At 41.9% G+C, this 26,382-nt stretch overlaps 2 protein-coding genes across 3 annotated transcripts in view; both read right to left on the bottom strand.

Moving 5' to 3' along the window:
* The window catches only part of LOC138971048 (zinc finger protein 70-like), a 45,300-nt gene extending 39,959 nt beyond the window's left edge, over positions 1-5,341 (bottom strand). For both annotated transcript variants that reach the window (XM_070343651.1, XM_070343650.1), the window contains exons 1-2: positions 5,038-5,341; positions 1,082-1,959 (exon numbers count right to left, since the gene is read on the bottom strand). In XM_070343651.1, coding sequence (XP_070199752.1) covers positions 1,082-1,959; positions 5,038-5,302 — 1,143 coding nt within the window. In that variant the 5' untranslated portion in view covers positions 5,303-5,341. The remainder of the gene's footprint in view (positions 1-1,081; positions 1,960-5,037) is intronic.
* Positions 5,342-9,677: 4,336 nt separating this feature from the next.
* On the bottom strand, positions 9,678-22,420 carry LOC138971047 (uncharacterized). Its single transcript, XM_070343648.1, has 5 exons — positions 22,091-22,420; positions 19,546-20,438; positions 19,093-19,300; positions 16,354-16,559; positions 9,678-10,485 (listed from the first exon to the last, which is right to left on the bottom strand). The coding sequence occupies exons 1-5, from the start codon at positions 22,353-22,355 to the stop codon at positions 10,111-10,113; spliced, it is 1,947 nt and encodes a 648-aa protein (XP_070199749.1). The 5' UTR covers positions 22,356-22,420; the 3' UTR covers positions 9,678-10,110.
* Between the last annotated feature and the right edge of the window lie 3,962 nt (positions 22,421-26,382).

Raw genomic sequence — 26,382 nt, 5'->3', positions numbered from 1 at the left:
CAAAGAGATCTTAGGTTTTTCAAAGAATGTCTATCCAAATACTGTGACCCTGAAAATTGTGAATAAACTCAATAAACACACAAACAAAAATCGGGTGTTGCTGCACTAGCCTGAGACGCCCCATGCTTTTACAGAAGCCAAGCCCTTCCTAAACCTATACCCTTCACAGACGACTGTGGGTGCTTGAGGCACCCATACTTTGACAGTAGCCTGGCCCTGTGTATACGCTTCATTAACAAATCTGTGTGCGGAAGGCGCCCACACCAGTGTTTACACAAGAGAAATCTAAGACCACAACAAGCTGGTTATCAACTGGCAAAATAAGTGCATTTGTTTGCTCAAAGCTGCGGATCTAGACAGAAACAAGAACACACAGAAGGTGCCATTTGTGCACTTTGACGCTGGTATTTTTTTTAGGACTTTCATCTGTGATTTAGTTGACTGCCAGGCTGTGTGCAGCTGTTTGGGGAAGTACAGTACAGCGAATGCCACTAATTTTAACACAAAAGCACAGAACACATGTACACATGTATATACATTTAAAAAAAAATTATATGCAGGAATTTGTCAACCACCCCCCCCCCCCCCCCTCCCCCCCCTCTCTCTCTCTCTCCCCTGGTACAACATTTCTCATTTGGAGCACAGGGGCATGGAGTTTCTGTAAAACAAGCTGAGTATGTCTGTTTACAACCAAGAGGATGGATGCTGTAGGACGAGAACATGACTAACTGCTTCTGTATTTGTTGTTGTTGTGTCAAGATCAAGAGAGAGAGAGATTGGAGATCATGCAGTCACTTTGTATGTTTTGCAGTTTGGCTATGACAATGAGTATGAGTAGTGAATTATAAAATAAATAAATAACAACAGCATTCTTCACTTGCTAGTTTGAACTGTCACAAAAATGTCAGTGTGTGCTTACAAAAACCTCACACCTCCCTTACGATGCAGAGACTTGGTACACTTATTAAGTTATTGACAGAATCCTATAGTTTACAAAAGACAGTTGAGTTGACCAGTATAAATCGTAAGATGATCATTTTGTAAGGGCAGACAAAAGCAGAAGAAACAGGGTTCCACTCACATCCTTTGCTGCAGCCACTGGGAAAGTCTGGATCATTTCTTCCACAGGCATATCACTCGGCTGTGAACCCATCCATGCTCTTGCCATTTTATATTTCTGCCACTTGCTACTTTTCTTGTACATTTTTCTGAAAGCCAATTGTGCAGGAGTCGTCTTTCCTCTGACACCCACACTGACAGGTACATCACTGGCACCAAAAGAAACAGATACATCACTGACAGTGACATTAGTGTCAGATGTCATCATATCACCAACAGATGTCGTCATGTCACTATTACCATGATTGTCCTCACTCTTATGTTTAAGCACTGGATGGCTGTCTCTCTCCTTACCACCACGGCGTACGCTGCTTTTAAAAGCTAATGTTTGTAAACTCTTGACAGGCTTTTCCTCATGCTGGTCTACTTGTACATTCTGTGCATTCTGGCCAAGTTCAGTAGCATATTCAGAATCAGAATCATTCCAGAAACAGTCATTCTCGTCAAGTTCAAGGTGCAGCTGAAAATATTGTTCAGGTAAGTCATTACTGGTTTTGCTCTGTGAGGTCACAGTGAGTTCAGGAGTGTTTAACATACGCTCTCCTCTTTGCGAAACTGTACGTTCATTACTGGCAACTATGTTTTCCGCTCTTTCTGACAGTGACAACGACATTTGTGACTGGTTTGAGTGGTGTCTTGGATCGCTGCTGGAAACACCCGACCGGATGCCACCTGGTGTTACTGGCTTTTTGCCTGAGCCGTCACTGGGTGTAACGCTGGCAGCAGCAGGACTAGGAGTTGAGCTGTTGGTGACGGCATTGATTGGCAGGGTGACAGGAATGCAGAACATGTCCAGGAAATGCTGGAGGTCTGCTGGGGCCATCTTCATCATCTGCAGGTCTGAAAAAGAGGACCAGACACACACAATATATATGAGACTGTGCCAAAAGGTCAGGTGTCATGTCTACTGTCCCGAATGACACACGATTGCTGACATTTCACCATTGCCAACAGAATAAACAAATAAGAAATAGGTAGAAAATGAATGTGAAAACTGACTATAATTGTTGATCAGTATTTTCTATACCACTAACAAATAATCTACTTGCACATAGCTGTTTGGCAAATGTATGTTGCATGGGACACACTGACATGAAAGTGGAAGATGTTTTTCCCTCTAGAGAAACTACATATCAAGTTACACTTTTTGTGCTCTTCCATTCCAGTTGGCAATCAATTGTTAACGCATGTTATTAGAAAAAATAGAACGAAAACAGATTAGATAGAATGAAAAATGTACTGGTGATGTCATTTGGGACATACTGACATGAAAACGTCACCTTTTGGCACAGTCTCATATATATAGATCTATAAAGATGCTACGATTTAGTTATTAACAAACAGAAAGAAGAACCAAACAGTCTTGCACTTTTCCACAATGCAAAATGTTACTGCCAAGTGCAATCAGAGTAAATTAACCAACCTTTTTAAAATGGATCAAAGACAATAAAATGGTACATTTGCGACCCTATTCTAAAAGTTAAAACCAGGTTTACACTTACAGGACAAAGAAATGTGCAGAATATTACATAACATAATTTAAAATAAAAGCACTAATTACAATTTAATATATAATAATATATATATATATACTAGAGGAATCGCGAGACAGAGACAGACAGCGTGGCGGTTCACCACAATCACCTTTGAAGGCGAAGTCCTGTCAAACGGGTTTGAGAATTTTAGAGCTTATTTCTTAGCCCTATATTATCTGTTGTGGCTTCTCAAATGCCAGAACATACAGACAGACAAAAAAAGCTAGACCGCATCACAAACAGAACTCTACAATACACAGGTTTTTGCCCACACACACACACAAACACACACACACACAGAGAAGCCGTATATATATGTATATCTATATAGATCTATAAATATATAGAGATAGGTGACAGTGTATTTTTCGCGTGGCTATAAATTGATTCGACCTTTTCACTTTGACAGTAAGAACAACTTACGGGTGCAAGGGAAGCGTTCTGGACAGCGCAGTGACATTCTAAAAATAGTAACTTAGAAACGGGAATATGGATTGAAGCCACACGAAGGCGCAAAACACTGGAGAAGATAAGGAAGAGTTACTGGGAATGGTGAATTCGCCGGGGTGAATCGCGAGACAGAGACAGACAGCGTGGCGGTTCACCACAATCACCTTTGAAGGCGAAGTCCTGTCAAACGGGATTGAGAATTGTAGAGCTTATTTCTTAGCCCTATATTATCTGCTGTGGCTTCTCAAATGCCAGAACATACAGACAGACAAAAGCCGCTAGACCACATCACAAACAGAACTCTACAATACACAGGTTTTTGCCCACACACACACACAAACACACACACACACAGAGAAGCCGTATATATATATATGTATATTTATATCTATAAATTTATATATAGAGATAGGTGAGAGTGTATTTTTCACGTGGCTATAAATTGATTCGACCTTTTCACTTTGACAGTAAGAACAACTTACGGGTGCAAGGGAAGCGTTGTGGACAGCGCAGTGACATTCTAAAAATAGTAACTTACAAACGGGAATATGGATTGAAGCCACACGAAGGAAGGGAGATAAACGCAAAACACTGGAGAAGATAAGGAAGAGTTACTTATAATGGTGAAATGAACACAAAAACCAAAATCGGTTCAGCGCTGAGAGCACGTGTTGAAATATCTCATCGATGATATTGTGTCCGGGGTGTAGCTGAATACGGTGTCCAAATTTGAAAAAGATCCACCGAGAACTTTGGCGTTGTGATGTGGTGTAGCGGCTTTGGTGTGTCGGTATGGGGGCCCGGGTAGCTGAGGTGGAACCAAAATCGGTTCAGCGCTGCGCGCTGAGAGCACGTGTTAAAATATCGACCAGGTTGTGTCCTGTCCCGGGTCTACCTGAATATGCCCACCAAATTTGAAGCAGATCCATCGAGAACTTTGGCCGTGCATCGCGAACTCACAGACAGACACACAGACAGACACAAGTCGTATATATATAGATAATTTAGTCTCACTTGCATCATCTGATGTTAGTTGTACTTTTAACCTTTTCTATACAATTACAAGTACTTTCAGTCACTGATATTCTTTGGTGTTCATTTAATGATTTACTGTTGTACTTGTAGGCTTGTCCCTGGCTATTTTATGGGAAAATGGAAGTCTGGGTCGAGCTAAAAAAGCTTAGTCAGGCAGCGTTGTTCTTGGGCCTCAATCTTCAGTCCTCTACACATACTTTTTTTTATCTGATCGATGCATTGTTCTGACTAATCTAGCTGACCCCAGGCCGTTCGAATGTCCAATTATAGCTTTGACTTGTAAGTTGTATAATTTGTTGACATGACCTTTTTTCTGTTGCTGATGCAGTTCCCCGTTTCTTTCACTCAGACGAGCTTTGCTTGCGGCTAGAAATGATTTGATTGCTTGAGCTACAATAATTAAACACCATTGGTTGATAATGATACCAAAAAGGTTGTCTGCACTGGTCGGTAAACACTAAAACAGCCATGAACAGCTAGCCAATCAGCCAATCCCTGAATCGGCTAAATATTCTGCTGTTGCCTGTTTTTCTCATGTAGCGAGCACCTCCAACTTGGATTTGGCAAGACTCGCCTACTCTCTAGCTCTCCACATCTTAGTGTCCCTTAACGTCGCGATTTGCCCAAGAAACGTATGTTAATACTTACTCGCCCAGCTCGCATCAAAGAAACGGGGGACAGGATAGTTATTATGACATATGATTATTTCTACAGCACCGGGTAGGTTTCGGGACCCAGTGTTATTCCCAGACACAGCTCTAGGACAATATATAAATTGTCAAAATGTCCTGACCGCTGCCAAAAAATGATGAGTCAATGTCAGTTGTGACAAGACATCCGAATTCCTGGTAGTCACACATATTTATATTCATACTGACAATGGAATGTAAACACTTACACTTTCTGCTTGATATAAGCGTATTGACGACATAAGCATCATCCCTGTTCTTAGTTTTAAACCTCCTGTCAGTGTGGACCCTGTTCACGTTACCACAAGAACACAAAATGTCCAGAACACTGGCCAGTCCTACTCGTGTCTCTCTTCGGGTTCGTCTCAAGTCCAACAACCCCTTGCACTGTGTGCAGTCCATTTGGTTCGCCAGGTGAAAGACATCCACAATTCTCCGCCCTTTCTTCCAGGCCCGATCAACATTAAACTCCATTACGACGTGAGATGTCCATCAAGTTGCAAGCAGACAGTGGAATAGTTTCAGTCGGAAGAAGGGAGATTACTGTTAAAGCAAACCCGAGTGATCTTGCAATTGGAAATGTTGGATCCTGTCGCGGATCCCACTTGATTTGTACACATTTTTTCGCTGTAAAAAGTGTAAGGTAATACAGTTCTGCCGTGCATTTTTCAGTGACGTCGTTAATTTTTGTTTTGTTTGTTCTGTTTAAATTGTCCTAGTTCTTTTTCTCTCGCTTCTTTGTTGTTTTTGTTGTCCTGCTAAAATATAACAAGTACACAGTGGCGGATTTTTTTTTTTTTGGGGGGGGGGGGGGCTAAGGGGGCCCGCCCCCCCCCCCCCTTCTGGGAAAAATAAGAGAGAGAGAGAGAGAGAGAGAGAGAGAGAGAGAGAGAGAGAGAGAGAGAGAGAGAGAGAGAGAGAGAGATGATTAAATGACAGTTTCTGCTTCGAACCCACACTGCAGGAGAGAATCTATTTATTTTTGGTATTCTTTAAAAAAAAGAAAAAAGACTCGGATTGGTCAGTCTTTGTTTTTAATCTGAAATATGAAACAGTTACACCGTTAACGTTCCAAAATCAAGAGAGAGAAATAATGACAAAGAAATTAACTTTTAAGTTTTTGTGTGTGTATGAATAGAATATTCAGTATTCTGTACACAGATCATAACTCAGGTTGAAGTATTTGTGAACATTAACATTTGATACATTCACAAGTATGTTGATCCAGGGACCTATATTTAGATAGGTCTATGGTTGATCCAAATGTCTTTGTAGTGAATAGACATAAATCTAGTCCCGCCATCTTCATCTTGAGAAGGCAATGCCATATTCAGAGCTAAGTTCTTTGGGATTATCTCTTTACTTAGCATTATGAACCCTTAGGCTGGTAGCCGCGACATATGTCGCGCTATGTACGTCACGCTACTGACTTTCCGTATACTGTCACCTGGTTTTCACAGCATATGTCGCGCTACTGGCTCAGTCTGATTGGTCGGTTCCGATTACCTCCCATGGATGCGAAAACCTATATTTATTTATTTATTAAGGAGATTTCTATTGCGCATAACTAAAAGCACTATGCGCTTATATGACCGTTTTTCTTTATTTTTCTCTTTGTTCATTCACCAGTGGCTATGTAACATGTGTTACAGAATTGCACCAGTGTAAGGGTTAACAGGGGCGGAGCAGTTAAGCCAGAGGGGGGGTTAATTGTGTATGACGGTCCTTCCGCCTCTGTGTGAGCGAGTGTGAGTGAGTGTGTGTGTGTGTGAGTGTGTGTGAGCGAGTGTGTTTGTGTGTGTTTGTGTGTGAGTGAGTGAGTGAGTGTGTTTGTGTGTGTGTGTGTGAATAGAATATTCAGTATTCTGTACACAGATCATAACTCAGGTTGAAGTATTTGTGAACATTAACATTTGCTTTTTGTTTGGAAATAAGACTGTGGTTGCCCACCAGAGTCCCTCCATTGCAAACTGACCAACAAAAACAGAAATGCAAAAAAATAAATAGGATAAGACTGCATCTGACAACAACAGAGATTCAAAATAGAACGTGAGTTTGCGTTCTTCACTAGACTAAGGTCCTGTGAAGGTGACGTTAACACAAAGGAGACAAGTGTTTAACCCGATCACACTGCTATTGCTACGTGAGGCGGAGCCGACGGGGAAAAGTTTGGTAGGGAGCATAAATTGTTTTTGTCATACTGTGTTCAACACGATCTCTGGTTCAACGTCTCTTTGCTAGCTGCACTTCAGTTTCTGCTACGCACACTCATTGCAGGTACCGTATGCACATTTGCATTGTTGCTCTTTTCTATATGTGCTGCTCTTGTTCCTGGCTTTTTTAACGCTCTGCTTGGGGCTTTTATTGCCAATGTGCAAATCGGTAGGCCTGAATTGTGCAAAAGGTAACTCGTTGCGTGTGACTTTCTTGTGGGGGAAAAAAATACATGTACGCTACGTTGCTTAGATCGACTATAGCTGGCCCGGTCTGGCCAAGCCAGGTACTTTTGATACAAGCTTCTGTGGTAAATGTATCTGTTATAACACACACACACACACACGCAACGCACACTGACACACACACACAAAATAATAAACGTGCAATAGTTTTGTGCATCATTTGTATTGGACAGTGCATTGAGAAGTTGTAAGCATCAGAAAACACTTGTCTGTCAGTGTAGTTTCCAACAGCCACCGGTCGATTCGACCGAATAGGTAACAAAAATTATGTCTAACAACGCTGTTAGTTTCTTTGAGAAGTAAGAAGACAAGACATTCAGCATAAAGACCTCCTCTTCCCAGTGCAAACATTTCCACTGTAGTTGTAAATGGCAGGCTTTTACATTTCAGAGGGGCATCCTACAACAGCCTAGTTGCATTCTGTACAGAGTGGACATTGATTTGGCAGGATGACAAAGGTGTCATTACATTTGACAGATTCAGTGTTGGTTCCAGCTTTATTGGACAAAAAGTCAGTTGGACTGACCTTGCTTGCACATAAGATTAGTTCCAAATGTCATGGCTTTGTCCCATTGGTAGGAAAACTGGGTCAGAGAACCTCCGATATATGAGACTTGTTAAAATCTCTAAGCAAAGCAAAACAGAGAGAAAAGTGTCCCTTCACTTTTTGAGATGATATGTATGATTAAATCTAAAATTGAGATGAGCAGCATGTAAAAAATCCTCTTCAGTTAATATATATATTGATATATATATATATATATCCCATGACCTCCCTTCTTTGTCTCTGTTACTTCAGTATGGGTATATATGTTGTATTTTTATAGCTCAATAAATACATCATGGACTCCAAAAAATATATGATAGTGCAGATTCCGATTTGGGCAAAGGACTACTTTCCTCCCGACCTTTGACCTCGCGCCGAACAATGTGACACATTTGTATGAAGTTCTAAAATCGTATTGCACGGCTCAGAAAACCATATCAGTTGCACGCAAAAATGAATCTCAGAACTGATCTGATGTATGAGATGCAATAAGCAAAAGTTTCTTTCATTATGAAAGCAATGCAGGTCGAAAAAAACGAACATTCAACTTACAAGATAACCAGATGCTAGCGAACCAAAACAAAAACACGAGTACCCTCCCCTTGCATTGTTAGCAGACGACTTTTGAGAATCTGTCGGTAGTGTGTTTTGGTGTGCGCCTTCAGCTATCAAACATCGGCTGTTTCACGTGTTTTGCGAGCAAGTCTACTCTTTTGCCTGGCTCTGCAGTAAGTCCACATATTTTTCCGTAATCCAGTCATATTCCTTCAAAATGCAATCAATCGGCGGTGACAGACGTGTCGGTCGCGTTTTCCTCAAAGCCATACCAGTTTAAGTTCATCCATGCAAACACACTCGCAAAACAGTTTATCACGTAGATACATTTCAAATAGGGAGCAAATGGTTAAATCTAAACCTACATATTTGTTCCCTAAAATTTGCTTCTCTGTCAATAAGCCTAATTACACACGTTCGAGAAAAACAACGTGGAATCGATTCTGAATCGAGTAAGCCAAATGGGTCCCAAACCCGTTTCGCCCGTTCTGCCGACCTGAAACGCAAAACAAAAGAATTGTGCGCTTCAACTAAATTAATTTCTATTCGACTTCATTACTTTCTTGCAACTTATGAACCTTTACTTAAAGCTTTTAAATGGTCTGAAAGTAGTGTTACCGCGTACTTATCGATGCACTCATTCGTTTTATTTTTTCAGCGACGGTCACTTAGTTTAAGGTTGCAAAAGGGCTAAGTCTCGCTGGCAACAGTTTTACCCTGCACAGATCGCAACAGTGCCGCTAGTAGTCTACACTTTGTGTTTGATGGTAGAATGGGATATACAGATTACAACACTCGAGGTTTTTTATATGGCTTGTATTCAGACCTGTTTACCCCCATAAGTGTTTTGGAGTAATGCTCAGCCTCAAAAATAGTAATCCTGGCACAAAAATAGTAATCATCCAGCATTCGTCGCCAATTACAACGCACATGACAACTGTGTCTGCGAAACGCAATCATGCACATAATTATATCCATCATTCACAAACAAAACACATCAGTCAGTTTTTGTAGTCATCATAATTTCAACGAAGATCACATCTAAAGCACATGCATCACCGATTCTTTTTCTTTTGCTCGTACGTAGTAGGCCTTTTTCAGTGCGTCAAGCGCTTCTCTACTGTACTTGCGCTTGCCGAATGAGTGAGGGCGAGACTTCACCACTAGAATAAGGCTCTCCAGCGTCTTATCAGACAGACATGATCTCTGGTCAGTCCTGTGCTTTTTCACCCCATTTTGCCATTGAAAAAACAATGCCAAACATGTGAATTGATTAAAAAAAAAAAAATTAACATTTTTTTTATTTATGAAAATCGTAGTCTTGACACGGATAGCGGAATGGCGTATTTTTTGCAGAAAATCGTAATAAATTACGCCAAAATCGTAAGGGTAAACAGGTCTGTGTATTTCAGTCAAGACCCAGCGGGAATATCAATCGAGAGCCACTCGCCAGAGGCTCGTGTCTCCCGATGATATTCATCCGCTGGGTCTTGACTGAAATACAAGCCATATAAAAAACCACTCGTGTTGTAACCTATACATATGCATACAGTGGTACCAGCAATGTGTGGCCCCTCCGATGAGAGGACACCTCCCTTACAAGGACGTTTTCTGTTGTCCATTATCCCTACCAAAATATACCTGTCATGACAGGCCACCTGCAATGTAAGGACACTTCTGGCTGGTCCCAAGGGTGTCCTTTCATCGCAGGTACCACTGTATCACTTTACCGCCCCATGCTTCTTCATGTGCCAGTCAAGGCTTGTCTTCTGGACAAAGGCGGCCTCACACAGCTGACACTTGAATGGTTTCTCCCCGGTGTGTATCCTCTCATGAGTGTTAAGGTGTTTCTTGGTCTTGAAGGCCTTCGGGCAGAACTCACACTGGTACCCTCTCACATCGCCTTTTTTGTGCCAACGCAGGTGGCACCTTAGGTCTTCTCTGACACGGAATCGTTTCTCGCACAGGTGACAGGCCATGTGGTACTCATCTGCTCGCTTATCGTGTCTTCGATTCTTGTGGGATCTCAGTGATATTTGGCTGCTGAGTATCAGTCCGCAAACGTCGCATATGCGCTGTCTTTTGGTTGTGTGAACCTGGAAACACAGCGAACAAGCAATGTAGTTTCAAACCCTCTCTGTGTTTGCCAGCATTACCGGCGTGACTATTTGATTTAGCCGACACGTATCGCATGTACATGTACATCTAACGTACCTTATAAGTCCCCAGTATCAAGCAACGACCTGTTCCCTACTTTGTGTCCAACACTGTGTATACAATACTCTAGTACCTAGTAAACACCCACCCCAATTGTGTCAGTGGTGTAAGGATTTTTTCTTTCTTTTTTTTTTGTGGGGGGGGGGGGGGGGGGGGGGGGACGGGTGGGGGTGCATTCTTGGTTGATGGCATGGATCAGTCAAAATAAACTGACTACAATTATTTTGTGCTTGTTCGGGCTGATTTTGTTCATCATTCCTGCTAAGTCTGACTGCAGCTAACGATTTTTCATGGCAGATTTTAAGTCATCCTCTTCAGTTTTTATTTGAGTCATGATCATGTGCTATCAAATGATATCAGAATTGTGTTCCTGTTTAGTTTCTCGATTTTAGTCTGACTAGACACTCGCACACAGATACATGGAGCATGGAGATAATTGCACAGAAACACATCCTATGAAAACATTCATAATCAGTGTGTAAGTAAGGTGGGCGCTTGCAAGGTAGTTAACGGCATTTGAACACACTCTCACACACACACACCCACACATACTCTCTCTCTGTCTCACTGGTGCTCTCTTTCTCTGACACAAACGCTCTCTTTTTCACTCTCTCTTGTTCCTGTCCAGCTGCATTAAAGTATATCAGTGGTAAGAGTCCAAGACTCTTCAGAACAAACAAGTCTACACACACACGCACACCACCACCCTTGTCTTGATTCCAAGTCTAAACAAGTCGCGTTTGTTTGTTTGTTCGTTCATGGGCTGAAACTCCCACAGCTTTTACGTGTATGACCGTTTTTACCCCGCCATTTAGGCAGCCATACGCCGCTTTCGGAGGAAGCATGCTGGGTATTTTCGTGTTTCTATAACCCACCGAACTCTGACATGGATTACAGGTCTTTTTCGTGCGCACTTGGTCTTGTGCTTGCGTGTACACACGGGGGTGTTCGGACACCGAGGAGAGTCTGCACACAGTTGACTCTGAGAAATAAATCTCTCGCCGAACGTGGGGACGAACTCACGCTGACAGCGGCCAACTGGATACAAATCCAGCGCGCTACCGACTGAGCTACATCCCCGCCCAACAAGTCGCGTGAAGCGATATAAAAACATTTAGTCAACATCAACACAACAAACCAAGCACACTTTTAGAGTAAACATGACATATCTATATATTTTTGAATTCAGAAGATGAGGAATACAATAGATTAATTTTTTTAATCTGTTTCTGAAAATTCGATTTTAATGACAACTTTAAGGGGGGACAGGGTAGGCAAGCACTTTTTTTTTTTATTTTGGAAACAGCTTGCTGCTTGTTTGATTTTTGCAAGCAGAATAACCTAATTAAGGGAAACCATTTTAAATTTTGAGTGAAAAGCAATTTTTGGGGGTTTAATTCACCAAAATGTGAGAAAAACGTTATAAAATGTGCTTTTTTTAAAATGTTGCAGTTTGTGAACCAGTGCATGTTTTGATCCAATTTTTCTTCTTTGCAGCAATATGTGTGTGTTTAATAATTCTGTGTATCGAAAAGCATTTCTAAGCAATATATTATTTTAATTTAGCATTTTCAGTTACCGGTTCAGTTTTGATAAGAAAAATACATGAAATCCTAACTGTCAGACTCATAAAAACCCAACCAATGCACTGAACTCTTATTCCATACACAGAACTGATGCTGTACAACTCATAAACAACATATACAAAAACTGAACAAATCCATCAAGCCTTTCAAAAGTTGCAACATTTTAATTGTAGCGTTTTGTCTGAAAATTACATTCAGAGAAAACAGCATTTTAAAGATTTGAACCAGTACATAAAAAAACCAGTAGCACAGTGCACCCTGAATTCATATGTTTTTATCAGAATGACCACTTTACTATGTAGGGAAAAGGATTTGACAATCAAATTATCAGGATTTTTTTTATATACATCATATGAAAACAGCCATCTTTGTTTGTACCGATATGAAAACATGAATTAGAACCAAACTGTCAGACTCATAAAAACCCAACCAATGCACTTAACTCTTATTCCATACACAAAACTGACGCTTTACAAATCATAAACAACATGAACAAAAATGAAACAAATCCATCAAGCCATTCAAAAGTTGCAACATTTTAATTACAGATGTTTGTCTGAAAATTACATTCAGAGAAAACAGCATTTGAAAGATTCCAACCAGTACCTCAAACTAGTAGCACAGTGCAGCCTGAATTGATATGTTTTTATAAGAATAACCACTTTACTATGATGGGGAAATGATTTGACGATCAAATTATCCAGACTTTTTTTAAAAAATCATTTGAAAACTCATCTATGTTAGTGCAGATATGAATCAAAACGAAACTGTCGGACTCATAAAAACACAAGGAATCCACTGTATTCTTATTCCATGCACAGAAATGGTGCTTCACAAATCATAAACAACATATACAAAATTGGAACAAATCCATCTTGCCATTCAAAAGTTACAACATTTTAATTACCACATTTTGTCTCAAATTACATGTAGAGAAAACAGCATGTAAAAGAGTCTCACTAGTACCCCGGTAAACTAGTACCACAGTAGAGCTTGAATTAATGGGGTGGGTTTTTTTTTAACCAGAATAACACTTTAACTATGAAGGGGAAATGATTTGATAATCAAATTATCAGATTTTTTTTATTTAAAAAAAAATTATATGAAAACATTAAAAAAGTCAATTATCTGTGTTTGTGCTGATATGAAAATATTGATCAGAACCAAACTGTCAGACTCATAAAAACCCAACGGATGCACTGATTTCTTATTCCATTGCATAGAAATGATGCTTCACAAATCATCAACAACATTACATAATTATATATACACAAATGGAACAAAGCTATCAAGCCATTCAAAAGTTGCAACATTTTAATTACAGTATTTCTGTGCTCAATCCTAACACTGCAGCAAATTTCTGTAAAGCTGAATGTCCCTTTCCATGTACCAACTTGGTCATACGCGGATTATTTAAAATGCAACTTTACCACCCGAAGCGTTGCAAACACCGGGAGAAGAGTAAACAACTGCAGACTTGAATGGACACTCATATGCACTCCAGATGCAGGGCCTTTGCAAATCCTTGGGCTGATGCATCACCTTCTTTCATAATCAGACTGCTATCAGACAAGCATTCAGTACAGGATATAAACCTTTCAGCAATAGATTGAGCTGATCAATGTTGACAAAAGCCCAACACATGTCAGCGGAGTGACGTTGCACAGTACCAGTATCCATATCTGCTTGTGATGGGTCAGAAGATGGCAAAGTATCTGTATCTTCTTATGGTTGGTCAGAAGATGGCAAAGCTGATGTTTCTGCTGTGGAAGAGGGTAGTTCCGGTTTAGCAAACTTTTCCATCAGGTCAATCTTTCTCCTCGCTGCCACCACAGGAGGACTGGCTCTCCCCTTGCTCCAACCTAATAAATACACAAACACTGATTTAATATTTGATACAACTGTCCATGGTTTTTGTTTGTAATAAGCTGCAAATTTTAAGACTCAATATAAACGTCAACAAGTGCTTGTACTTTATTTTGCAAATGACCATGTTACATGGGGTGTACCTCAACTTTTTGGCTAGGCTGGTAAATCAGAAATCCCAATCAGCCCCCAACCACTGAACCAGGCGGGTTTTCTTACAACCACCTCAGCGGCTCGTACCCACATATGTCGGTTGACGAACACACACACACACACACACACACACACAAAAGACATTCATTAATTGGCCCCTATCACAAAATGTACATGTCAAGTTTACTATGGGATTTGAGTAACCACACAATCACATACACGCAGGAACTAATACTGAAACTAGCTGAATTATTTTCTTTCTTTCTTTCTTTCTTTTCATATTTTTCTTTTAAAATTAATTTATTTCATCACACTTGCTATGTATTTGCTTGTTTCTTGTCTGTTGTCTGTTTTGTGTGTGTGTGTTCTGTGTGTGTGTATACATTTTCAGATTTCCTAAACCTAGCACTGTTTGCAGGTGATCTTTATGCTTTTGATTCATGAGTTGCATCCCCAGTCCTTTAGTTTAACTCTTTTTTTTTCTTTGGTGAAGTAAATTGGATCTATTTTTTTTATTCCTTAGTTAATGGAAAAGATTTGACAACAATATTGCTGTCAATGATAGGTTGGTCAGCCATGCTGGTGTAAACCAATCCTTTAGAATTAGAGAACGCTCTCTAGTAGGGTACTTATTTTCCTACGGTCAATGACCAGAAACAGAAACTGTGTCAGTCGTACATCGCTCAGATGCTGCTTCTCAGTTTGACCCCAGACAAAGAATACTGATGACATGTTACACCATAGTAAGCTCTCAAGGACTGGCCAGCGAAGAACAATAAAATAGGGGTTGTGAAGACGATATCACAGAGATGATCGAGGGAGGGAGGGGGGGGGGGGGGGTGTGCGGCGGCGGCATGGTCAGTAAATTGGATCAAGAAACCCGCAAAATACTTCAGACACAAACTGTTTATCATTTCCCTGCAAACCCTAACACATTCTTACAACAACAACAACATAACGATGTGCAATAAATCACGTTGTCAAACAAACAAGATCGAAAAGAGAAAGAAGCAAAACCCACCTCGTCGAGTCAAGAATCTTAGAATGTCGTCTGCTCAAATACGATCATGTTGGTTCATTTCGGAGTGTTGTTACTTCCTTCTACTGTTCGCTGCTGCTGGTTCATCTTTCTCTGATATTTCTTGCCACTATGCCGAACATTTCCAATGTTAGGGTTGTTCTCCGCAGCTCAAAACTTTGAAAAATGCTGCTGAATCGGTGAAAACGTCATGGATTTGTTGACACCGGGGGACTGATAAGTTGTCTACTGCGCTTGCGCCAAATGCCTTTGACCTACATATATTTGCATATATTAATTCCGGGGTTTCGGTTGGAACGGATTCTCTCTCTTTGTGCCTATGTCAACGGAAATTCCCCAACGGTGATGACGTCATCTTGAAGAACGGAAATTTCCACACAGTTTGAACAGCGAAGGGTCATGTCATGTGCGCACATTTACCAGCACGGAGTATCCAAAGTTGACCATTTTTTCGATTTTTTTGATAAAACACAGACAAAAACAACAAAACATCGGTTTGAAAATGGTTTTATTTACATGAATACATGTCTAAAATGACAAAAGCAGATTATTGAATGCATTCCAGGATGTTCAAAGGTGTGAAAAATGCAACAACCCCAAAAAGGTGTATGAGACCAAAAATAACTCATTTTGCCTACCCGGTCTGCCCTTAATGAGCAAACTAAGAAACTATTTTTTAAGCTTCCAAGCTGAAATGCAATCCCACAGTCCAGATTTTGTTGAAGATTACCAAAATTTCAATCAATTTGGTAAAAAAAAATGAGGGTGTGACAGTGCTGCCTCAACTTTCACAAAAGGGCCGGATATGACGTCATCAAAGACATCTATCGAAAAAAAACAACGTCTGGGGATATCATACCTAGGAACTCTGATGTGAAGTTTCATGAAGATCGGTCCAGTAGTTTTCCCGAAATCGCTTTATATACACACACACACACACACATACATACATACACCACGACCCTCGTCTTGATTCCCCGTCTATGTTAAAACATTAAGTCAAAACTTGACTAAATGTAAAAAGTCATTAATCTACCAACCCTCTGGCGTTGTCCGAAACCAACAATTCATTGGAAGGGCTGGGGGTCTAAGGGACGCCTTACCTTACTGTGGGCGGTGAGCTTGGACCTGCTGGTTGCGCGAAAGGAGCACTGCTGGCAGCTGAGAGAACTGTCCTGAGGGACAGGGGCGCCGCCTCTATAGTTGTGAACCTCTTTCATGTGCTGGCTGTGCTGCCTGGCGCTCTGGAATGTATTGGCGCACACCTCACAGACGAACGGACGCACATTGTCATGTTGGTTCAGGTGACCTGCACAAACAAGATGCTCATGAAGAACAAGAAAAGCAAATGCTTGCACACAACTCGCCTTCAATACCCCCCGCCCCTCCCTGAACCACCTTACCCCTTAAAAGACGCCCTTCCTTTTAAGACCCCCAAACCCCTGATAAGACATTTTCAAGACCCTGTTTTCTAAGATATTCTGTTCATAACCTCTGTAAGTTTACCCCCCGCCATAAGATCTGATTTTCTCATTGTTTTGTAGGTCTTAAAAGGAGGATTTCACTATTTATAACCTCATCCACCCCCCCCCCCCCCCCAAAAAAAAAACAAAAAAACAACAACAACGCTGTTCCAGCTTCATAAAATAATAATAATAAAATAAAACTCCTTATGTGACCTGTATCAAACCATTTAGTTATTCAATCCTAAGAATATTTCACATCTATATATATATATACGACTTGTGTCTGTCTGTCTGTGTGTCTGTCTGTGTGTCTGTCTGTGAGTTCGCGATGCACGGCCAAAGTTCTCGATGGATCTGCTTCAAATTTGGTGGGCATATTCAGGTAGACCCGGGACAGGACACAACCTGGTCGATATTTCAACACGTGCTCTCAGCGCGCAGCGCTGAACCGATTTTGGTTCCACCTCAGCTACCCGGGCCCCCATACCGACACACCAAAGCCGCTACACCACATCACAACGCCAAAGTTCTCGGTGGATCTTTTTCAAATTTGGACACCGTATTCAGCTACACCCCGGACACAATATCATCGATGAGATATTTCAACACGTGCTCTCAGCGCGCAGCGCTGAACCGATTTTGGTTTTTGTGTTCATTTCACCATTATAAGTAACTCTTCCTTATCTTCTCCAGGTTTTCAGCGTTTACCTCCCTTCCTTCGTATGGTGCACTATAGTATGAGTGGGGCATCTTCGGATATTCCCGGCGTTCTGTTACTATTTTTAGAAGGTCACCGCAGTGTCCAGAACGTAAATTGGACCCGTAAATTATCCTCACTGTAAAAGTGCAAAGGTCGAATCAATTTATAGCCACGCGAAAAATACACTGTCATCTATCTCTCTATATATACGGCTTCTCTGTGTTTGTGTGTGTGTGTGTGTGTGTCTCTCTCTCTATGTGGGCAACACCTGTGGATTGTTCAGTTCTGTTTGTGATGTGGTCTGGCGGCTTTTGTGTATTTGTATGTACTGGCCTTCCTTTGAGAAGCCATAACAGATCAAAAGGGCTTAGAGATAAGCTCTAAATTGCTCAATCCTGTTTGAGTGGAGTTCGCCTCCAAAGGTGATTAATACGGTTACATTCGTCGACAAGGATGGGACTCGATATGGTCAGTAATGGCATTATGGCCACTGAATCATTTTCGTGCTGTTCCCATTCCACAAATCTGGGAGGGACCTAAGCTTGGCGGGTCCATTGTTCGGACCCGGCAAAGCCGGCGTACGGTTCTAAGTATTTCATCCCGGCGAAGCCGGCTACCCGGCGAAGCGGGTATTCCTCTAGTATTATATATATATGTATACATGTGACCCACTCCAACGAAAGGATAACAAAGTCGCTGAGGCCGAACCACCTGCCACTTGAGACCACCCCAAAGGATCCCCAATGTTTTTTACTATATAAATCACTTGTCCATAAAGGCCTGTCCAGACCAAAAACCACTCAATTTTGGTCGCAAGTAACAGTTTCAACCTGTCATGTAAGACCACCCAACGTCTTTTCTAACTCACTTCAAATTACAGGGAAGAACATGAGGTCAAGTATGGGCGATGGCAAACTTACTGTCTGCCTGATCTCATGAGGATTTGAAAGTCACTCCCCCCACCCCCTCCCTCCTCATCTTCAAAAGAAAACGTCATTGCAACACATTTCTAGTCAGTTACACGTAAGCCCTCAGATGTCTAGACCACTAACTGCCATCGCTGGCCTATGGCGAGAGACTACCGATTCTCTTTAAATATGATAAGAGACTGGTCGTTGCTATCCTTCCTCCGCATGGCTGAAAAAGAAAGCAGTGGAGCAACAACCGTGACTAAGTGGGCGGTAGACGACAGAGGTGATGAAGCAAGCTTGTTCCATTGTTTGCAACCGGAACTCCTGATTCACTTCAACAAAAGGTGACAACGGCACTGTCCAGCCCCAATAAACAGCAATTGTTGGGATGAATAACGAGAGGGTGTCGAACATCTTTTAACTGCGCTGGCATTAAAACCAAGCCAATAACCTGCCTGTGTGTGTGACGTGGGACATACGCTCCAGTGTTTTGGGGGAAGTGGGGTGTTTGCCAAATGACGGCCCGGTCCACAAAGACCACCGGCTAAAGAGACCACTTTTGCTTGGGTGGTCTCTTTAGACAGCTTCCACTGTATTATGAATTGTAGAGATTTATTACTTAGACATACTGCCTGTTGTTTCTAAGGGCACATTTATAAAGTTCAACTTGATGTGTTCCTTTGTTGTATACAAGACTTCATTGACCTGTAAAAAAATAACCATTAAAAAAGAACACTGTCATAACCAAGTATGGACTGGTACTACCTTCCAGAACAGCGATGTTACAGTGGCGTCTTATGCCATTGAACTCCTTTCCACAGCGGAAACAACGCAGGTAGGGGGAGCCAGTGTGGCATGTGACATGAGCGTAGGCTTTCAGCTCCGACTTGAACCGTTTATTGCATGCTCTGCACTGGAACCGCTTCTTGGGTGTACTGTCGTTGCATGATGTACTCTGTGAACCACCTGGTTCCTGTTGAAAAAACAAACAAGGCAGGATTATACAGTGGAACCTCCCTTTTAACCTTCACTGATGGCCCTGGTTGACTCAGGCATCCACGCTACCAAAAACTGCCCCATAAGTTGTTTTTTTGTTCATGTCTCAACAAAGAGATTTTAGGCATTCTTCAAGAATGTCTATCCGAATATTGTGACCCTGAAAATGGTGAATAAACTTGATAAACACGCAAACGCTTTTGAGGTTCCACTGTAACTCACATCATTTGCTGCAGCCACTGGGAAAGTCTGGATCATTCCTTCCAGAGGCATATCTTTTGCCATTTTATATCTCTGCCACTTGCAACTTTTCTTGTACATTTTCCAGAAAGCCAATTGTGTAGGTGTCGTCTTAACACTGACAGGTACATCACTGACACTAACACTGACAGGTACATCACTGCCACCAAAAGAGACAGATACGTCCCTGACAGTGACACTAGTGTCAGATGGCATCATGTCACTAACAGATGTTGTCATGTCACCATTGCAATGGGTGTCCTCACTCTTATTTTTAAGCACTGGATGGCCATCTCTCTCCTCACAACCAGGGTGTGCGCTGCTTTTTATAGCTAATGTTTGTAAACTCTTGACAGGCCTTTCCTCATGCTGGTTTACTTGTACATTCTGTGCATTCTGGCTAAGTTCAGTAGCATATTTAGAATCAGAATCATGCCCAAAACAGTCATTCTCTTCAAGTTCAAGGTGCAACAACTCAGGTTTCAGCACCTGAAAATATTCTTGAGGTAAGTCATTACTGGTTTTGCTCTGTGAGGTCAAAGTGACTTCAGGAGCGTTGGGAGCGTTTAACATACTCTCTCCTTTTTGCGAAACTGTACGTTCACTACTGGCAACTATGTTTTCCGCTCTTTCTGACAGTGACGACACTTGTGACTGGTTTGAGTGGTGTCTTGGATCGCTGCTGGAAACACCAGACTGGATGCCACCTGGTGTTACTGGCTTTTTGCCTGAGCCGTCACTGGGTGTCATGCTGGCAGCAGCAGGACTAGGGGTTGAGCTGTTGGTGACGGCATTGATTGGCAGGGTGACAGGAATGCAGAACATGTCCAGGAAATGCTGGAGGTCTGCTGGGGCCATCTTCAACATCTGCAGGTCTGAAAAAGAAGACCAGATACACACAATATATATAGATCTATAAAGCTGCTACTATTTAGTTATTAACAAACAGAAAGAAGAACCAAACAGTCTTGCACCTTTCCACAATGTATACTTGTACTGCCTTTAAGTGCTTTTTAAATTAAATTAAGGCCCCAAAAACATATATATGTTTGTTTAGGGTAACTTGACCCCCCAAAGTAGGGTCAGTAGGTTGGCTTTATCAAATTTTTTTTTAACTGATTTCTTCCCCATGATCGCATTTGAAAAAGTGTATTGCAAAGCAGGTGCTCGAAGTCAAAGCTGCCATTGAAACTATCACGTGTGATGTCGAGTTCAAAGGAGGTTACTTCCATTAGTCTCGATGTGCCAAAGTTTTTATGGTTTTTGTTTGAACTTTTGTTGAGAAATGAAAAAAAAAGTTTTAGGGTCGGCGGGAAAAATACCTTAAACAAACATGTTTGTTGTTGTTGGCCTAACCAACCTTTGTACAATGGATCAAAGACAATAATATGGTACATTTGCGATACATTTCTAAAAGTTAAAACTAGGTTTACACAAACCTTCAAATTCAACATGCTTCCTTGGCCATGGACGACCCAGAGCCTTACAAAAGTGTCTGTATAGATTCTAAAACTATGGGGAGTTTTTGAGTGAGACTCCATTTAATCTTCAAACACCATAGAACCTTCCCATACTTTTGTTTAATCTGATCGATGCATTGTTCTAATTTAGCTAACCCCAGGCCAATGTCTTGTCCAATAGCTTGAATTTGTATAATTTGTTGACACATAACCTTTTTTCTGTTCCTGATGCGGTCCCCCGCCTCTTTCACTCAGGCGAGGTCAAAGGAACAGGGGACAGGACATTTCACATTAATTATGACATATGATTATTTGTCCTCTACAACACCGGGTACGTTTCGGGACCCAGTGTTAATCCCAGACACAGAGGATACATTATCCCCGAGTACGCTAGTACAAGGGTCCAGCAGACTTTAATTGTGTGTCTGTCTGTGTGTGTGTCTCGACTTAACAGCTTATTGCTGGGAAACTACTGGGCGCAGTTCGTTCAAAAGTTGATACACTAACTTGATAATAGGTCCGATTGATCGTATTAAAACTTCATAATGTTACCTGGGACCTAAATGCGAAATAAACCACAAAAAAACGACTTGGCGGTGGGAGGAATTCGCGGTGCAACAGCCAGCCAGGCAGTCTGATAGAACGGTGCAAGGTCTCGGCAAACCAAGACTATGCCATACTCGTAGCAAAGCCGCCGAATGGTACCGTAAACCAAGAATAGTGACGTAAGAAAATAGAATGTCGTCTTTTGATTTGGAACGTGATGTGTTTTAGAATGGAGATGTGGTAGTGTGTGTGTGTGTGTGTGTGTGTGAGAGAGAGAGAGGGAGAGAGAGAGAGGGAGAGAGAGAAGGAGTGAGGGAGAGAGAGTGTGTATGTGTGTGTGTGTGTGTGTGTGTGTGTGAATGTCTGAAGAGTACTCGGGTCTAGCGCGAGCGTTTTTTATTTGTCAAAATGTCCTGGCCGCTGCCAAAATAAGTTATTGTGTCAGTACGTGTCACAAGACAATATCCTAATTCCTGGCTGTCACACATATATCATAGTGACAAGGGAATATAAACACTTACACTTGCTGCTTGATATAAGCGTATTGACGACATAAGCATCATCCCTGTTCTCAGTTTTAAACCTCCTGTCAGTGTGGACCCTATTCACGTTACCACAAGAACACAAAATGTCGAGAACACTGGCCAGTCCTACTCGTGTCTCTCTTCGGGTTCGTCTCAAGTCCAACAACCCCTTGCACTGTGTGCAGTCCATTTGGTTCGCCAGGTGAAAGACATCCACAATTCTTCGCCCTTTTTTCCAGGCCCGATCAACATTAAACTCCATTGCGACGTGAGAATGTTGTCCATCAAGTTGCAAGCAGACAGTGGGAAGAAGGGAGATTACTGTTAAAGCAAACCCGAGTGATCTTGCAATTAGAAATGTTGGATCCTGTTGCGGATCACACTTGATTTGTACATAATATGTATTATGTCTATTATATATATTATATGTAATATTATTATGTCTTCGCTGAAAGGTATTGCGGTTCAGTCGTGTATTTTTCACAGACGTCGTTAATTTTTGTTTGGTTTAAATTGTCCTAGTTTTTGTTTGTTTGTTCGCATCGTTGTTTTTTGTCCTTGCTTTTCATGTTCATTCACTTGGTTTTGTGCGCACCTCGACTTCAAGCACAGCGCTTACTGTGACGTCATCAGGAAACGTGGGTATCCTCAGAAAGCCTACTATAAAAGCACTAACAAGACTTCTTGTTGAACTGTTTTTTGTATATATATACATCTGTAAAAGAGATCAGTGCACATCTCGATAAACATTATACCAGATTTCAACGTAGGGCAGCAAGGTATGTGACACACGATTATAGTTATGAAAGTAGTGTCAGTTCCATGTTGCAGTCACTCGGATGGGAAACCCTAGAAAGTAGGCGCACCAAGACCCAACTCACAATGCTCCACAAAATCATCAACAACCTGGTAGATATCCCCCCAGACCCCTACCTCACCCCTGGCACTGGCAGAACTCGATCCAACCACAACCGTAAACTTCGCCAAATTTCCGCCCGTACAAATTATTTTAAATACAGCTTCTTCCCGCGTACCATCCCCGTGTGGAATTCCCTCCCGGCAGCTGCTGCCGAGGCTCCCTCTCTGGTATCTTTCAGAGGGGAGCTCTCCAAACTCTCATTCTAACGCCTCCCCACTCCTTATTTTGTTTCAAAGTTAGAGTAGGGTCTCAGTTATATTCAGTTCCTCCTTGATCGTTTTGTTTCGTTGACTACTTCCTTTATGCTTAAGTCTTTTCTATCCTCAGTTACTTTTGATTTTTTCTCCGTCTTTGTCCTCTTAAAGAGCGCTAGTCACTAAAAGACAGCAATTGACGACGTGACGAAAATATTCTGAAAAAGATTCACTCCCCTGAAATACACCCAGTCATACACTCAGAAACAAATCATCATGTAAAGTAGAATACAGTCTCTGTGAAAAAGACGAGTCCCACCATCTTGATCTTGAGGAGACAATGCCATCAGTATTCATAGCTAAGTTCTTTTAGGGATTCACTGAGTGTCGTGATCAGTCTCTTTACACTGATTTGTATGTAGGACAGCAGGGCCGGACCAAGTTCGTTTGAGGGGGGGGGGGGGGTTCCAACTGAGAAAATTTTGCATTTGTGAGGTCATTTTTTGGTCTTTCCTTGCAACTGGGAATCAAAATGACACATTTTCAACAGTAACAAAATACTTCAGATATTCATTTACCATAGTGGTTCAGTTGAATAATCCCAAAGTCATATATGCCTAGTAAATAAGTCTGACAGGACTCTTTACTTTGAATACTTAAATTCAAGCAAACAAGCAATGATTACAACATCTGGAATACAAAGGAGAAGTTTTAGAAGACCAAAATAAACTAAGGGAGTTTCTTTCTTTCTTTATTTGGTGTTTAACGTCGTTTTCAACCACGAAGGTTGTATCGCGACGAGGGAAAGGGGGGGGGGGGGGATGGGATAGGGGAAAGGGGGGGGGGGGAGATGGGATAGAGCCACTTGTTAAGTGTTTCTTGTTCACAAAAGCACTAATCAAAAAATTGCTCCAGGGGCTTGCAACGTAGTACAATATATGACCTTACTGGGAGAATGCAAGTTTCCAGTAAAAAGGACTAAACATTTCTTACATACTGCTTGACTAAAATCTTTACAAACATTGACTATATCAGTTCTATACAAGAACCACTTAACAAGGGTAAAAGGAGAAACAGAATCCGTTACTAAGTCGCCTCATACGACATGCGGGGTGCAGAGAAATAAGGATGTGGAAAAGAAGACTTTTGGTAAGTGAAATAAAGGTGATGGATCCAGTCAGGTAGAAATAAGACAACAAGAAAAGAATTGGAAAACTGCAGGGAATAGTAGGGAGAGTTTTCTTGGAAGGAAATATAGGTGAAAGGACTGGTAAGGCAGAAATAAGACAAAAGAAGAGAAGAAACAGAACCGTTAGTCGCCTCTTACGACATGCTGGGTAGCATCGGGTAAATTCTTTCTAGTCCCAACCAATATGGGACTCCCCCTAACCCGCGGGGGGTAACTAAGGGAGTTGGGGGAAGAGCTTAAAAAGTCCACATATTTTTTTTTCTCTGAGAGGTACATCGGATGGCCAGGCCGGGGTTCCAGAACCCAGGAACACCCCCCCCCCCCCCCCCAGATCCGGCCCTGGACAGGTGTCACGAACTGAAACCTCTGCTGAACAATGATCCTTCTTATTGCGGTCAATGCGCATGCGCCAATCTTGGTGACTTAAAAAATGCGACCGGATTTGACCGAACGAACCATGCCGGTTAGGGTTAGGATGGTTAGGGTTAGGGTAAGGGTTTGGGTTAGGTTGTTCACGACCTGATCCGGTTAATCTCCCCATGCTAGCGCATGCGCATTGACCGCAATGAGAAGGATTGTTCAGAGTTTTCAGTTCGTGACACCGGCGTCTCTCAGTAGTCCCAGTACATATCATGACTCAGGTCAAGTATTTGTGAACAACTTACATTTTGCTTTTTGGCACAGTTTTGTTTTTAATTTGGAAATTAGACTTTGCGGTTGCCTAGCAGAGTCCTTCCATTGCAAACTGTCCTGAACAACAAATGATAAATATAAAACAATATGACTGATAACACTGCGTCTGACAAAGCGATGATCAGAGATTCAAGATATAAGACTGAGTAACCGGGTGAGTTTGTTTTCTTCACATTCAGAGTCCGAGTAAGGGCCCCGTCACACAGCGCTACGTCCTTATCTACGACCATGCCGATCACGCCGATCTGAAAAAGTGGCGGGGCATATCGTCGTCAAAACTGATCCAGAGCGTGGCCAATCGTGGGCCAAACGTGGGGGGATCTACACAGGGCCGGACCCAGGGGGGGGTTCCAGGGGTTCCGGAACCCCACCCCTGGAAAAAGCATGTACCTTGCTTTGAGTGGGATTTTTTAAAAAAAAATTTAAATAAATTTTGTGTGTGTCTCTAACAAATTTTATTTAATGTGAAATCCGATGAGAAAAAGGTACCCCCCCACCAACTCACACTGACAGGCCTTAACCCTCAAAACAAGGCCCAGAATGCACCAGATTGCACAGATTTTAACCGTTTTTCAACAATTTTCCGGGGGAGCATGCCCCCGGACCCCCCTAGTTCGCGCGCCTGCTTTGCAGGCGCGCGCTTGTGGCTTCGCCACTTCGCTGATTTGCCCCCCCCAAAAAGGAGGAACCCCCCCCTTACAACTCATTTGGTCCGGCCCTGCTACATGAGCGTGGTTTGGTCGGGGTGGGGTCTGTTAGATCGGGAAGCTGCACGCTCTCCCTACGCTTATTTTGACTTTACACTGAAAACAAGCGTCGCCGGGTCGTGGCGCAGTACAGTCTTGATGTAGATTTGTTTCAGTTTATTTGCTATGTGCTGGAATTTTACGGCGATTATATACCACCTTCGAAGATGAACGGACCTGATGGTGGTTTTATCACGACCACAGAGATCTCACCACGATGCTACTACGCTGCATGTACGATAATGGCGTTTCCGCTACGTTCTGAAAGCCCCAGTCAGTCTCAAATGGTTTACAGAACGATTTAAATCTTCTCATGAAAAAAACAGTTCTAAGCTTATCGAACACACTTGCAATAGCATTTAATAACATTCAATGACACAGTTCGTTTCATGGCTATTTAGCTCGCGTAAACCACACACCTGTTTTCGTGGTTTATCTAACCCCTGAGCCATCGTGAACCCGTGTGATCCACTTTCCTTTTTTTCCTCACAATTTAGTCGTCAGTTTGTGATTTCAATGCGACTCGCTGTATCTGCAATAGCACGTTA

This window comes from Littorina saxatilis, linkage group LG7, assembly GCF_037325665.1.
Source record: "Littorina saxatilis isolate snail1 linkage group LG7, US_GU_Lsax_2.0, whole genome shotgun sequence".
NCBI classification, from domain to species: domain Eukaryota; kingdom Metazoa; phylum Mollusca; class Gastropoda; order Littorinimorpha; family Littorinidae; genus Littorina; species Littorina saxatilis.
The sequence above is the reverse complement of the archived record's forward strand: the minus strand, read 5'-3'. Positions and strand labels throughout refer to the sequence as shown.